Source organism: Mauremys reevesii, linkage group 7 (assembly GCF_016161935.1).
Source record: "Mauremys reevesii isolate NIE-2019 linkage group 7, ASM1616193v1, whole genome shotgun sequence".
NCBI classification, from domain to species: Eukaryota; Metazoa; Chordata; order Testudines; family Geoemydidae; genus Mauremys; species Mauremys reevesii.
In genome coordinates, this window is record NC_052629.1 from 8,013,628 (window position 1) to 8,030,500 (window position 16,873).

Consider the following 16,873-nt stretch of genomic DNA (forward strand, 5'->3'; position numbering starts at 1 on the left):
ATAGAAATGTAGATCCCTATTGCATGGCTACTCAACTTGAGGGTCATGACCAATCTAGCCTCCAGGATGGCAGTAGGGGTGGCAAAATTCTTTTCTTTGGGAATGTAGAACACAGTATGGAAAACTGGAAGCCACTGGCCATGTCTAGCTGATCTGGATGGGAGCTCCTCAGTTTGTCAAGACCTCCCACAGACTTCCTCGGAGACTAGATATTCTCTAAGCCAATCCTTTCTTCCAATCACATAAATCTTCTTTGCTGCTTTACTTTCTGTCATCACATGGCCACTCTTGAAAAATATTCTGTGTGTGTTTTATAGGTGCTGTGTATCGAAAGCTTTTGTTTTATCCCACAAGGAAAATATAGCTATAGGTGGATCACAGTAAAGACAGAAAAAAAATGTTCTAGCTATTTGATTTGTTTGGAAAGATGAAAAAAGTGTGCATTTATTGGGGAAATAATTTCCTAATTGAAGGTTTGATTGGAGATGTTGATGTTTTCCGTGGGAGAAAACTTGATATATAGGATATTGTTTGGTTCTATAGTGCAAATAAAAGGATTTTATGAAGCATAAAGAGTAGCAGGTCTGAGCCAACAGAACAGAAGATGAAACAGGGATTTTATATCTGTTTTGCGTGTGGCATTAATGTTGTTGAGCTAAACTCCCCGTTTTCACTCAGTCTTTATACAGACATTCCCACTGACATCAATGAGAACTTTGCCTGAGTAAATAACTTCAGGATCTGGCTCATCATTACTACTGTCTGTTAGCGAACATTACATTTCAGTGTATTTTAATGCCGACATCCTGCTTAGATGAATTCACCTCTAGCTTCAGCTCTATTTCCTGTATTCCAACCACTATAGAAAAGACAACAGGACCTGACCCAATTACAGAACCAGTTTCTCCTCCCTTGGTTTTCACACCTCAGCTGCTGGAACAGGGCCCCATCCTCCCTGATTGATCTAACCTCGTTATCTCTAGCTTGCTTCTTGCTTGCTTATATATACACACCTGCCCCTGGAAATTTCCACTGCTTGCATCCGAAGAAGTGGGTGTTCACCCACGAAAGCTCATGCTACAAAACATCTGTTAGTCTATAAGGTGCCACAGGATTCTTTGCTGCTTCTACAGTTAGGTAGGCGCTTCCAGAGACAGAGGTATCCATATAAACCCAGACACAGCTGCTGTCTTGAAACCATAACTTGCTGTGGGTTCCATGGCTATCATCAGGTTCACCTCAGTGAAATTTCCATTCTGGGAATAAAGCCCCTGAGTGAAAGGAGAGTGATGGGTAATCAGCAAGTCATCAGAAGAAATATGGCAGTCAGCCGCCATTCAGTGTGCCCAAAGACAGGATGTTTTTTGAGGAATACCCACCAAGAGCGGGCACTTTCATGTTGAATCATCTAGTTGTGTCACAATTATGATCCTCTTTCATTTGTTTTCTGAGCATTTGATTCTTCCGGTGGCCCATTTGTCCATGAAATGTGATGGAATGACACTTTGTCAACATTTCTCGGTTTCTCTTCTGAAGAGGCTCATCGGCAATTTAAGGTGATTTTACCATGTGACTGATGCATTATATTCTTTTATATTCATTTGTATGTAAAATGGAATACATTACAATACCCAGAGTGTTCCAAGTCAAAGGCAAAGCTGTATTCCAGTTCAAGCTATTGGCAATCTGAATCCCAAGAATTCAAGGTTCTACTTATACTTGAGAATGTATGAAATTGGCTTTAGCACACATGTTAAATTCCAAGGATAGTTAATGCAGAAGTTCTCTACCCAGGTCACTTATACAATAAAAATCACACTATTGTTCTACCTCTCAGTTGGAAAGGCCAAGCTGAACATCAAATAAAGTCTGCTGTGGAGTCTCACAACAATCTCACTACACACTCGCCTATAAAAAGAGACCTTGCTTTTCTCCTCCTACCTAATTTTTTTTCACCTGACCACAGAGATGACAATCCTCACAGGCTGCATCCACTGCAGATTCCACCTGCATCATGGATTTTATCCAACAGATGGAATCAAAAAGCAGCCCAGTCAGACTACTTTGTGTTTGACCTAGAATCCATGTCCAGCAGTCTCGGGATGACTGTTCTCAATGATGACCTCAGAGAAATTCACCTCTGCCTTTCCAGTATTTCTGAAGAGAAGCAGTATGGCCCAGTGGATGGACTACTGTAATGGGACCCACACTCTATAGGTTCTGTTCCCATCTCTGGTGCTGGTTGGTTGACTATGAACAAGTCAATTTCTCATCTGTAAAACGGGGACCAAATTTATTTTCTTTGAGGTTTATCACTAAGTACTGGGTATCATCATCAACTCTTCACCTGTTCCAGCTGCAGGAAAGCAGTGGCAGATCCTCTCCAGTTCAGGACCACTTACTACTGCATTACTAGGGACATGCGCTGCATTCCTTTACAGGAGGATCCTCTAGCATGATATTAAGCCTTTTCTTCCCATGGACCTCCACTTTATCTCCTCAGCTCTTCCTGTGCTTTGCTCTCTGGCTGTCTTTCCAGCAAGCAATAGATTCACAAGACTCACTCACAGCAAATCTAGGGCAGAGGCAGATTTGAGGCTTTAGAAACTCTATGCAATCTCCTGCAGACCAGGTGGTTGGAACCACCCATAACCTAACACTCCTGAACCCCACAGTAGAACTATCCTTGAGGTTCTCCTCTGCAAGGTGACACCCTATCCTGTGATAATAACCACCTGCAGCCTACTGTAGCTCCACCGTCAAACTCTACCCGTCTTCTACAGCTGTGTGACAGCAGCCTGAGAAGAGGCTGAAGGGAGCTGTGGGGACACCAAATCTACACTGACTTGATACCCCAAATCTGGAAGATAATTGCAAAATAATACAAGAGGTCACACTCGGTAGCAGGTTCCAAACGGGTGATGAAAATCCCCTGTGGGGCAGAGGACAGCACAAAGCCTTCAGCCCCACTTATGGAATCTGTGTGTATATGGTGATTTGGTGTGGAGGGGGGAGAACACTGATGACATGGTCATACTGAAATGCATGCACAGCCCCTACCATGCTATGGAAAGAGTGTCGGTGCCAACCATTCATTGGTTGATTGCAGATGGCTTCAGTAGGGATGGGCCACGTTTCGGAATGGTTGTCAAACAATGGTCCTGCATGCCAGACCCAGGATAGGGGCATGGATTTCAGCTCCTCAACCTCTCTGCACTCCGCCTGCATCAAGCATGAATTCTCCTGTGTTTTATCAATATGCAGTTACTAAAGAGGAGTCTCTTTATTCTTAAAGAACATTTGTTCCCATTGGGAGCATTAAAGTTTGCTATATTTCCAGGAATCCTAGATTTCCATGTGCCTGGTTCAAAATCACCTCTGACAGCAAGACAATCCCCATCTATATTGGAGTTTGACTGAAAGCTTTTGGAGGAAGGCTTTGCAGAGAAATCTCATCTCACCAGGGCCCAATCCTCCAGTCCCAACTGAGGCCAATGGAAAGACACCCATTGACTTCAATTGGAGACATGGATCAGGTCCTTAGAGGACACAGTGAACAGTACAACTACAGGTCAATACCGTGCCAGATTAGCCCCTGATGTAAAACTACTGACTTCAATGGAGTTACACCATGGATTAATTTGGTCACTATTATTTATTTATTTGTACTGTGTTAGTCCCTAAGAAGAGCCCTGGTCCTGGTCCATTACTAGGTACTGGACACAAGAAAAAAAGGCAGCCTCTATCCTAAAGGACTTACCATCTTGTGCCTTTATTCCCTTCAAATAAACAGGCCCATCAGTCCTTGAAATCAAAGCTATATACGTGGGTCCCTTCTCCTGCCTCAGACTGAATAAAGTATTTGTTTTGTACATATTATACCTTGAGGTAATAGTGTCCTAAGTAAAAAAGCCAACTCCTGAAACTTACTCCAAAACACTGAATCAGTCTGGGGTCAGTAGTAATAGGTGTTATTTACTATAGCAGCTTTACAGCAACAGGGTTACATTTATTAGAATATCTTTCATCTAAACGGATCCCATGGTGCTTTCCCAATATACGAATGACACACACTCCAACCAGCACTGAGGTGTAGCCATGTCTGGGTGAAGCGTGAAGGCTCTGTAACAGCGGCACTTACACAACTGTTCAGGACAAAACATGAGGAATTATATTGCATCCCACTAAAAGTGCAGTAGGAAAAATAATTACCCAAATTGGAATTTGGCCAGGACAATAGGGGTTAACAGCCACTTTTGCAAAAAAAAAAAAAAAAAATTGGAGATGGGAGGTGATCATAGCACCAGATGGGTTGGCATCTTCCTGTACAACAGAAGAAAGGTGTCTGCATGACCCTGTCTGACAGACAATTATTTGGGAAGAATGTAACTAATTAGCCAAAGCACTTCCCCACTCCATCCCAAAACACACCCTTCGGTTATAAAGCCGGAAGGGACGCTTGTAGTCATCTAGTCTCACCTCCTGTAAACCAAAACTATCATACAGTAAATTGTTTCGTGTTGTTTTACAATTCACGCTGGAGTAATGGACCAAAATCTTTTTTCTTTAAATGTAAAAAGACTAAATATCTAATTCCATGTACCACAAGGCTAGAATGCTTGATGGCTTTTTAGACTCACAAGCCCTTGCTCCACAAATGAATCCCTTTAAAAAGGTGACAAACTCAATCAGTTTTAGAAGACTGGAGCTCAAACTAGAGGATTAATCTTAGTAGTACCTGTGACAGATCTAATAGTTAAGCAGGGTGGAAAAGTCCTGAAAACCTGGATGGTGAGAATTTCTGCTTCAATGGTTTGATTAAAAAGTTCCTGGTAAGACTATAAAAATACAGGTCCAGTCAATGAAGGCTGAATCACATACATGTGCTTTGACATCTACATTAATACTAAATGGGCTCATGATGATTTACCTTAATACCAAAAGGAATTCATAGTGATCAAGCCATTATTTTAAAATGATACCAGAAGCTGAAGATAAGCACATACATATTCATGAACCATAGCCAGAAACTGTATTCCAGAGTAGCACAAGAACTGAAAACACCTTGGAACCTATCAGCCTGAGTCACTGATCTCCATAAATAAGAAAAACATGTCCCTGCTATTACTGCATCTCATCTTCACTCTTATTAACATTCTCTCTGCTTCTTTTAAGTGAAGAACCACAGAACTTCGAACATTTAATCACCCAGATATGTCCACGCTTCTGCCTTAGCAGGACTAGATTTAAAAACACAAGAAAGCAAGCCAAGGAGCTTTTCTCACTGGTATAAGATCCCAGACCGGTTCACATTTAGACAAGGCTCAGAGGGAGCAGAGCTCAAGTTAACTTGATAAAAAAAACCTTCCGCACCGTGTGGCATGAATGTTCCTTTACTCTTTGTTGTTGCTATTCACAAGGTAGCGATCTGGGTTACTTGTAGATACAGGAACAGGGACAAATTAAACAACCGCTGCTTTGTTCCTCTGTTGGAACCCTGGTTCTGCTGCGCACACAGCTTCACATTTGGGTTTGATTTATTTCCCTGGGCCCCTGTCCGCCCCTAGGGAGCGGGTGGCACAGACTGGACTGCAGACCTGCCCTAGTGTAGGGAAGGGGGAGGGATGGACCGAAGGCAGCTCCGACTCTGCAATGTAACTTGCATCTTCGCTCTCCCGCCGTTGCTCGCGACCCGAGAGTATGCGCCGCATGCAAGCTGGGGAGAGTTTGGAGATCTGAAGACTACCACGGATCGCTCCACGTACCCACGATGCTACGGCTCTCTCCTCTCCTGTCCCACCCCTGCCCTCTCCCCAAACCTCCCGGTGGCCTCACCCACTGAAGAGCAACGAGAGTGCAATGCGGGTGGCTGGTGGGGGAGGAGAAAACTTTTGCCGCCGCAGAAAGGCACTTTTGCCCGGCTGCAAACTGCCGAGTGACACCCGCTGCGAAGGGCCAGAGCCCGGCCAGATCCAGCGGCCCGGCCCCGCTTTCTGCACCTTGCCCAAGACCCTTGCATCGCCCCCGCCCCGGTCTGCATCCCGCCCCCCACCGCGGCGCTGGGGCTACTCACGCTGCTGTTGTGGCCCGACCAGTGCACCATGGCTTGGTTGTGGGCCGAGTCCCCGGTCAGGGCGCAGGTGCTGCTGCTCAGCTTCAGCTCCTCCAGCCGGAAGCGGGTGGCTTTGCCCTGCGGCGGCTCGGGGGGTGCCCCGGCCGCCTCCCTGCCCTGCTGGCCCCGCTCCGCCGGGACCCCCCTGGCTCGCCTCCGCTCCGCCGGGCTCCGGCTCAGCCGGCCGCCGCGGGGCGCAGCCCCCCGCGGGGGAGCTCGGGGCAGGCCGGGGCCAGCGGAGCGCGCCGGGGATGCGCTGCGGTCGGGCTGGCCGGTCGGTGTCTCCTGGCTGGGAGCAGCCGGGGAGGTCCCTTCCCCCCCGGCCGCCGGGAACCGCCTCGCCTCTTCCCCGCGGCCCGGCCCCCCGGGCACGAAGAATAATCCCCGCTGCGGCCGAGGCGGCTTCCCCGGGGCCAGGCAGCCGCGGCACGTTATCTCGGCCCCGCTGGTGCCGAAGGTGCAGAGGAGCTGGACAAGCCAGGTCCCGGCGAGCAGAGCCACGCGCCGGCCCGCCGGGGACCGGCCCGCAACTTTTCCCATGGCTGCGGCTGCGGGCGAGAGGCTGGGAGAGAGACACCAGATTCACCCGGAGCAGAGGGAGGAGGGCACCAACTCCATGCAAGTTTCAGGCAGGGCTGGATACGCTGCAGGCAGGGGAAAGGGAAGGAGAAAAACGGTGTCTTCTCTCTCTCTTTCCTTATCCCCCCGGGGCTGGCTGGGCTGGGCTGATCAGGCTTTTGGATGGAAGGAAAAGCCACAACCACCCGGGGGGAGGAGCTGGATTGAAGTCAGAGCGAGAGCACCCCGGCTGGTGATTGCCTCTGCTTGTGCAGTCAGTCACCGATCGCCTCTCTCGGCTCGCGTTCGCCTCAGCAGGTTTACAGCGGTGGATCAGGGCCGGCTTTATGACAGTTGGGTGAGGGCTGAACAGTTTTGTCAAAAAAAAAAAAAAAAAAAAAAAAAAAAAAAACTAAAAACATGCAGGGGGTGGGCAGTGTGGAGTCTCTTGGCGGCGCAGGCAGTGGGTCTTTCAGGTCTTCAGGTCTTCAGCCAGCCACAAGGACCCACCTCCAAAGTGCGCAAGACCCAGAGTGAGAGAAGAGGAACCACTGTTGAAGCCCATGAACCGAGCCAGGTGAGAGTAAAAAGTGAAGCGCCTAGCGCCAGGGGAGGATTCTCACTGGCGCGGCCCTCTCCTCTTGGGGGGGGGCCGGGGGGGGGTGGTGGAATAGGCCTAAAGCCGGCCCTGCGGTGGATGATCTGTTACTCTCCAGCGCACGCAGCACTAGGCACTCGCCTTAACTTTTATAGCCTCCCCCCCCCACACACACACGATCTCTGCCTCTGCTCCCGCCCCCACGCCTGGCTTTCCCATGATCATATGCCACCTCCCCAGACCTGCGTCCTGTTCAAAGTTCCGATCTCCCCCGCAACTCCTCTGAAAATACAGAGCCGCAAACATGTCCCCCGGGAATGAAGGAACAAACGCCCCCAGCCGCTTCAGTAGCCTCCTGCTCCTTTCCCCCCCCCCTAAAAAGGATTGGGCGTCTAATTTGCAACACCTGCCTCTTCTCCCAGGCTGATGCGGGGGTAACTTCAGGAGAGTTAGATACTCCTGAGTCACAGCAGGGTAAGTCGAGAAGCAGCCCCACCGCCTTTAAAGGACACAGGGTGCATCTGCATAGAGGGAAGTCATGGGTCCCCTCCGTCTCTGTTAGATACAGTAACTGCCGCTGTGTATTGAGATCAATCACTCAGGCATTGCAAAGATTTGCTCAGATTAATACTGTCAGGAAAAGGAACATGATTTTGGAAATGAAATGACAACGGAGGGGAGGAGGAGGTTCCCACCAGTGATTTAATAGAAACCAGAGCTAGTAGCCCTGCCTCTAAGCGAGCTGTCCCTGAGTTCTAAATAATCAAGTTCTCAGGGAGGGGACTGTTCCTTTCCCCTCCTCTCTCTATTTTTTTTCTGCATTTTTCATTATCACTTACCAGAACATTACTTACTGAGGTTATTTTTACCTTCTCTTTTAACAATTCCATGTTAACATTTATTCCCTACTTCAGACGTGTATTAGTAAATACAACTTAGATAATGTTTTCACCCCATTACACACCCACATTATCCATTTAGCTATGGGTCTAGGCACAGGTGCAGATAGAGGGATTCTCTAAGCTTGTTGAGAAGTGCGTAAATTAAGTCTACTCCAGTAAACAATTCCTATCTGTTTATTCTCCCTTTTCCCAGTTTCATTTTAAAGGGAATTTGTTTATTTTTAAGTATCTCGTTCTCGTGGAGGAGGAGTGTTGCAGTGTATTTCAATAAGACATTTACAGTTACCTGCATTTATTTCAGAAATCTAACTCAACTGTTTGCTGCTTGGAAGCCTTGGGAATTTTGCAAGTGGTCGCACTAAAGTAAAACTTGGATTAATAGAGGTTTGGCATGACTCTCTGTGATACTTATACAATGATGAATTGTCTGTAATCTAACCAGCAGACCCCAGCTAAATCTACTGTTAATCAATTAACTTTATACCGGCTTGCATTTCTCCCAAATAAATGGTTACTATTAAGCAGATATGCTGGCAGTAATAATTAATACAGTGCATTTATACTATACAGCTCCTTCCAGCTGTTGATCTCAAAACACTTAAAAGTTGGCTATTTCCCCTGTTGTACACATAGAGAAACTGAGGCACAGAAGGCTAAATCATTTGCCCAGGGTCACACAGCAGGCCCGAATCCAGGCTATTCAGTCTTTCAGATCCCAGCTGTCCTGATGGTTCCTTGGTTGTGTAACAAGATCCAAGGGGGAAAGTCTCCTAAGTAGTGGTGGGAGGGCTTAGTAGTTGTACACAGAGCTGTGCAGAGATAGGTATTTCCTCTGGTAATTAGGACAGTTCAAGAGGGATTTCTCCAAAGATGACTCTAGCCTGCAATGGAAATGTCAATGCAACCCCCATGAGGAGGATTAGTTTATGCTAAACAGGAAAAAAAAGAGAGAGAGAGGCAATAAATAAGCTCCCTGTAGTTAGATATTTACCTTATGACTGTTGGTGAATAGTACTTGTGCAATTTATGGAAACAATTTATGTTTATGCAAACAGTTTATGAGAAAAGACTGAAAAAAAACCAGGCTTTGTTTAGGCTGGAGAAGAGAAGACTGAGAGGGGACATGATAACAGTTTTCAAGTACATAAAAGGTTGTTACAAGGAGGAGAATGAAAAATTGTTCTTTACCTCTGAGGATAGGACAAGAAGCAATGGGCTTAAATTGCAGCCAGGGAGATTTAAGGTGGACATTAGGAAAAACTTCCCAACTGTCAGTGTAGTTAAGCACTGGAATAAATTGCCAAGAGAGTTGTGGAATCGCCATCATTGGAGGTTTTTTTAAGAACAGGTTAGACAGTCCAATTATCACCTAGTCCCTTTAACACAGAGCTTGTATGATGATCCTCTGCCTGGGCCATCAGTGGGCTTTGGACCCAGACTCTTCAGCATAAAAAGAACCTTCTACTGCATGAGCTAAGGAGTAGCTCTCCAAGTTGGTAGCTATAGTAGGCTCTTATCCTGTTAGGCAGACCAGTCACTATAGGGGGATAAAGATGTGCACTCAGCCCAGGTGGCTTACACTTAGGAGCACCTGAGTAGTGATTGTGTAGAGAAAGGATTCTCAGGCGTGCTGCTCTCCAAAAGCCATGCTTTAAAAAGGGAAGTAGCAGCACTCAAGAAAACTATCATTTTCCCATGGGTTCCCAAATACTACCTGGTTTGACAACACACAGAGTGTACCATGGGAGCGGAGTAGATTGTATCACTTATCCAACTCCACCCCTGCAGGATATAACTGGGTCAATAGTTTGCTCTTTCATTTCACACAACTGTGGCTAACATTCGCAGGACTCATGGAGCTGGGCTGATCCCTTAGCTGTGACAGGCGGCATCGGAGCTGAAGGTGGTGATTCGCACCACAAAGCATTTTACTACAAGAGTGAAAACAAAACAAGTCCCCCATTGCCCCCTTGTCTCTGCTTCTGGCTAAGCACACTCAGGCAGACCTGGACAAGGAGATCTCCTTCTAGTGCTGTACTGCCAGAGAGGAATTGGTGGTAGCAGGGGCAACCTACAGGGTGGGGTATTCACTCAGGCTGCCTGCAGCGTTCCTGGGTTCAGAAGTCCCCCCTACTCCACAACACCTCGAGCTCAGAGGCTCATTGTGAAAATGTGGGCCTAAAATGCTTGTGATGTTTGGATTATCACAATCCAGCCTGCTAGGGTCCCAGTCTAAACTGAATTGCATGAGCAGAGCCCTACTTTATTTAAGTGCTGGGGTCCAACTGCAGGGTTCTCAGCACGGGACCAGGGTGTAGGATAGCTAACTAACCTGACCATGCCCAGAGTTTTTATCCTGAGATGCAGCAAGTTCCCTTTTCAGACTTGTCAGATAACTCTTCCACAGACGATCTAAGTCATAATTTTAATATTTGCAAGTCACAATTTAGGAAATAGTGGTTTGGGGGAGGGGGGGATTGATTTGGCTTCTTTTAGTGTAAAAAAAGTTTTTAATCCTAGTTATGAACAGATCTTTCCATTCTCTAAATAAAACAGGCAATAATTATTATACATCAAAACAACCATTTTCAGGCGCTTCTTATTCTATTAAGCTAATGGAAATGTACCCACCCCAATTGTTTTTCCAGAGGATTAATATGTACACAAGTATTATCCAGATCAGGTCCCATGACTTCAGATAGGATTAATACATCTGGTACACAAGAATGTTAAATTCCCAGGACTTGTTTCAAATCAATCTACAGTTGGTATCTCCTTGCCACTGGATTTAATTTACCTACTTCCAAAAAGGTGATTGCAGTTTTTAAACTATTAACTTTAATAACTCATCCAAAATTAATTTACATGAAAACTCCCTTGCTATTCCAAATAATCAAATCTAACGTCAGTGCCTTTCCAAAAATAATCTGCACTGGTTTTAACAGTGGCTTCCTCTAGCCTGAAAGTGTATGAAGTAGCTTTAGTTCCTATAAATATCAACAGCAAGGGCTTTCTGTTCTTTTACCCCCATCCCCTCCACCGTCTGTTGGAAAGGCTGGGGTTTAAGATAATCTCAACATAGCGTGGAAGTGTTAATTTGTAATTCAACTAGACATTTTACTTTGCTAAGACCTCAAATACAGAGAGGTGCAATTTAGCATCAGATGGCAGGTAAAGCCCGAGGTTTGGGTGTTAGGTGCATTAAATAAAAGTCCTTGCTTATAGGGCCAGATAAGCACCCCACACCCACAATTGGTGCTCGGTGTTTAAGAGCACCCAGCTTCCATTTAGGCACTTAATAGTGCCCGCCATCCAGTAGGACTCTCTGAGAACTATGGGAGGTGCCTAAAAGGGAACTGTTGGGTGTTGGGCTCTATTGAAATTCTAGTCGGTGCTATTTCTGCTGATTCACCTTCACATCTGAATTCAAAGTGCTTTTTCTCACCTAAAGGCTCACATTTATTTCCTCTTTGATCCCAGTCTCTCCTCTCACCCTCACAACTGCTGAGTCTTCATCATGCCTACATTAAAGGTCCTAGGATTCTGCCTTTACTCACACTGCCCCTTTACCGGTCACTTCTGCCTATCCATTCCACCTTGGCACATCACTTGTCCATAGAATTTCACTCCTGATCTCCTCCCATGACTGTTTAGAGTCCGGTTGACTTGAGAGTCTCCCAGCTGAAATTCATGGTTAACAATTTCCCTTTCTAGTTGTTGGCAGTCTAGGAAACTTTGAAAACCACCTTGAAAATGTGGTATTTGTGTTGCAGCAGTGTTTGGAGCACATTGTGCCAGGCGTTCCAAATACTCCTAGCAAGACAATCCCTGACACATGCCACTTACAATCTAAACAAAGAAGACAGATAAAAGGTAGGAGGAAACAGAGGCACAGACTGAAGAACAGATTTGCCTATGGTCATATAGCAGGCCAGTGGCAGATGTGACACAGCACTGGCCCTGGACTATCTACTATACCATGGTATCTCCTAGTATTGGCCTTCCTTTGCAGGTGTCCCTGTTTTTCTTCCATGCTTTCTCCAAAGGTTTATTCATTGTTATGGAGTTTGCCTGCTGTAAAGCCAACTTCCCACATAGCTCGTCTCTCTGCTGCATGGCCCATGCACAAACTCATTCTTAGTTTTGTTTACGTGGATAAGAACTATTATTTTCAGCCAACTCAATTCCTTCAGCAGTTGCTTGGTGTTCTCCAGTGAGGTTTTGTCACCGCATTGTGTTTCTTTCCATTCTGGACCCACTGCCTTTCCCATCTCTTAAAAGGGCAACGGGGACTGTACCCTTATTGCCTTCAACAGGCAGCATCAAGTTCTTCTTTCCATTACAACCTTGCAAATCTGCATTTTGAAACATGCAAGTCAAAAGTAGGCGATAGCTTTCTGTGAATACTAAATATCATTCAAGCCACTTTCAGTAGTCAGACTACTCGAGTAACGTAAATCTTCCAAAGAGCCTAAGATGCATACATTTATTTCTGTTTTATTTTAATCCCCCTGCCTTTTTTTTTCCCCAGAGATCACTGAATTTTAGTCATCCTTGAAAAAGTAGCCTGACTTATCAGCTCTGGGTTTATTTGTATTGACAAGACAATAAAAATTCTTGTCTATCACTGTCACCTTTAGCTCTTCACTTGACGCTGGAAGAATTTAATAGAGGCCCGAGAATAATGATGAAGAAAAAAGATTAAAAATTTAATGGTCTGTGAATGCTATTTGCAGTTTGTCATCGTTACAGAGGCTATTTTTTTCTCCCCTGTGTTTTCCATTGAAATTCTCACTGCCAGGAATGGGCATCAACTAAAGGTTCTAGGTGCAAGATGAAGTTTCAGCTAAAGAGAAAGAGCAAAAACTTTTCATTCTCATTTGATTGAGAGCGAGGGGAGGGGAGAGGGGAAGATAAGAGAGACACGCACCTGAGGCTGATTGAAGACATGAGCCTGCTTTTGCTGAGTGTTCTTTATTCTTGGACCAGACTAATAGATGGACAAACATTTTGCACAGTGAGAAAGATTAATCCTAAAATAACCCTGTTTTACTCTGCTGTGGTATCCTATGTAGCAAGAGAGATAGCAGGATGAAAGGGGCGGGGAGGAAGGCTGCTTCTGAGCCCACTCCTCCAAGCAATACTGGCATGATAGCTTTATTTTACTCCCAGTAATATTTCTGGTCCCCTTGTATTCATGATGAGATGGAAAGTTTGGGGCCATCTTCACATTCTCCACGAATCCATTTTTTAAGAAACCCACCCACTTATGTCACCCCAAAGTCTTCATTTAATGCATGAGACCTATTAAGTGAAACTGACTGGAAACTGGTAAGCTAGGCAGGCAAAATGCAAACAAATAGCACAGAGTGTGAAAGGAACTCAGAACTAATGCAGTTATCCCAAATGCAAACCTTTATATCACCCCAACCTACCATCCTCTCCCCACACACTGTAGAGATAGGGTGAAATCTTGGCCCCATTGAAGTCAGTGGAAAAACTCCAATTGATTTCATTGGGGTCAGGATTTCACCAATAATCTCCTTTTAAATTTATACATACTACACAGTATAATTCCAGTTACCCAAATTACCTTTATCCAAACAGCCTAATTATCCAAATCCATAGTGCCCCCCCCAACCCCAGCATGTGAAATTGCAGCTCAAAATAGCACTCCATATAGCTGGTTATCCAAAACTTTTGGATGTCCCATCCCCCATCCCGGCCATTCACGTGAACAGAATGTACTGTAAATATGCCAGATGACACTTGCAGTCCCTTTTAAACCTATGATTCTAATATATAAACGTAGGAGATCATTTGGATACAAAAAAAACAGGAGTACTTGTGGCACCTTAGAGACTAACAAATTTATTTCAGCATGAGCTTTCGTGAGCTAAAGCTCACTTCTTCGGATGCATAGAATGGAACACACAGACAGGCAGTTTCATTAAATTTAAAATAATTCGGTTTGTGCTTTTCTTTTACCCAGATTTCACTCCCCAAATTTTGTCAATATTCAAACTAACTTTCTTTAGTGCTCTCCTAAAAGTTGTACAGCTACTAGACGAGTAACATTTTATCGCCTGAATTTGTAAATGCTTATTCAAGTCCAAATCCAAGTGTAGGCTTTCTCTACAGGATGAAATTTAATAGTGAAAAATGCAAAGTCCTGCATTTAGGGATTAACAAGAAGAATTCTGGTTATAAACTGGGGACGCATCAGTTGGAAGTAACAGAGGAGGAGAAGAACCTTAGAGTATTGGTTGATCACAGGATGACTATGAGCCGCCAATGTGATGTGGCTGTGAAAAAAGCTAATGCGGTCTTGGGATGCAGGCAAGGTATTTCCAGTAGAGATAAGGAGGTGTTAGTACCATTATACAAGGCACTGGTGAGACCTCATCTGGAATGCTGTGTGCAGTTCTGGTCTCCCATGTTTAAGAAGGATGAATTCTAACTGGAACAGGTACAGAGACGGGTTACTAGGATGATCCGAGGAATGGAAAACCTGTCTTATGAAAGGAGACTCAAAGAGCTTGGCTTGTTTAGCCTAACCAATAGAAGGCTGAGGGGAGATATGATTGCTCTCTATGAATACATCAGAGGGATAAATACCAGGGAGGGAGAGGAATGATTTAAGCTCAGTACCAATGTGGACACAAGAACAAATGGATATAAACTGGCCATCAGGAAGTTTAGACTTGAACTTAGACAAAGGTTTCTAATCATCAGAGGAGTGAAGTTCTGGAACACCCTTCCAAGGGGAGCAGTGGAGGCAAAAGACATATCTGGCTTCAAGACTAAGCTTGATAAGTTTATGGAGGGGATGGTATGATGGGATAGCCTAATTTTGGCAATTAACTGGTCTTTGACTATTAGCAGTAAATATGCCCAATGGCCTGTGATGGGATGTTAGATGGGGTGAGATCTGAGTTACTACAGAAAATCCTTTCCTGGGTGTCTGGCTGGTGAGACTTGTCCACATGCTCAGGGTTTAGCTGATCGCCATAATTTGGGTTGGGAAGGAATCTTCCTCCAGGGCAGATTGGCAGAGGACCTGGGGGGGGTTTCGCCTTCCTCTGCAGCGTGGGGCACGGGTCACTTGCTGGAAGATTCTCCGCACCTTGAAGTCTTTAAACCATGATCTGAGGACTTCAGTGGCTCAGACATAAGTTTGATATAGGAGTGGGTAGGTGAGATTCTGTGGCCTGTGTTGTACAGAAGGTCAGACTAGATGATCATAATGGTCCCTTCTGACCTTAAAGTCCATGATTCTATGATACACTTTAAAATTGAATTCTATTCAAACGTGTGTTAACTCGCAGGATGTTAAACAAGATTTGCACTTGGGTGCACTTAGTTCAAAGTCATTTTAAACTCCTGAGAGTTAACACAACTCCTAACGGTCATGTTTCAAGATTACCTAATTTTCCCAGTTTGGACAAAAGCTAGAATTTCAGCTCATTTATGGCCTATTGACTTCAACAGGCTTTGGATCAGGTCCTTCCAAAACATAATGCAGCATAACCAGCCATGAACCCCACCACTTTCCCCAACATTGACAGTGTTATCTTGAGCTACAGAAGTTCCCCACATCTACATACAGAAAAGAACACAGAATCTCATATACCACCAGTAGGTAACTCACAGCAAATGCTGATTTCTTTATAGCAACCACTGCATTATAACTTATTTCCGGTGTGTCTCCCTTCATCATAGGAAGAGCTGCAGTCCAGATTCAAACTCTGAGCAGTCAGTCAGTTAGCGCATGTCAATTGATATGGCTCCTTTCTCTCCAGGAAGATTTCCTTATCAGGATTTCAAATCCTCACCAGTTATTTTTCAGAAAAATATTGACAGGCACAGGACATTCTGCCTCCCCTTAACATCTGTGCGACTGAACTCTTAGCACGAACAAGCTATCATACTTTCTTATCTAATTTGTTCCTTTGCAGCTTCCAAGAGGAAGCGAAAAAATAAAATGGAGTGGAGAGATCATACCTTTTTACCAGGTAGGTGATATCTCTGCACAACTTTTTTTGCCCTTTATTACAGTACACTCTTTACAATGGAGCAACCAACACAATTATTATGGTTGGTGGGTGGTCAACAAACTTAATTAGGTCTGGTGGGGATTTGGACAGGACTGTGAGATACTATGTTACTAGAATTATTGCCTGTTTGCCATGGAGTCCTCTCTAAAAATATGACGCCATTTGCCTGTATTCTCAATTTTTGTACCATCTTTCCTTTCCTTTCCTCCCTCATCTGGCTTCTTTGGGCCAGGGAGTCTGCAGTGACACCTGCTTATGGAGGCATCATTGCAAAGCTGTCACTGTTGCTATGAGCCTGGCAATATAGCGCCAAACTGGACTATTGATCCACCAGCCTGTGCCAATTCAAAAGCATGCAATGAGGTTTATTCCTTTTCCTTTATGGGGCAGCGGCTCTGGAAGCCGCTGCTGGTCTGGAGCACTCAGCAAATGTGGAAGGGGGAAGGAATGCAGCTTTGTCACCTCGCCTACTGATTCTGAGGTTTTAAGTGGGAAGGTGGAGCTGTCAAGAGCCACATTCATTCACGTGTCCAAAAACACCCTCATAATGGATTCCCCCTGAAAAAGGTGGGGAGGGAGGAAGGCATACTGATTTTCTAAAAGGATGGAATGCTGTTATTTTCCAATTAATGCTCCACATTAGAGA

At 45.0% G+C, this 16,873-nt stretch overlaps 1 protein-coding gene across 3 annotated transcripts in view; it reads right to left on the reverse strand.

Annotated features, from left to right (window-relative positions):
- SORCS1 (sortilin related VPS10 domain containing receptor 1) overlaps window positions 1-6,998 on the reverse strand; it is a 393,912-nt gene extending 386,914 nt beyond the window's left edge. For all 3 annotated transcript variants that reach the window (XM_039481793.1, XM_039481792.1, XM_039481791.1), the window contains exon 1: window positions 6,074-6,998. In XM_039481793.1, coding sequence (XP_039337727.1) covers window positions 6,074-6,652 — 579 coding nt within the window. In that variant the 5' untranslated portion in view covers window positions 6,653-6,998. The remainder of the gene's footprint in view (window positions 1-6,073) is intronic.
- Window positions 6,999-16,873: the final 9,875 nt, after the last annotated feature.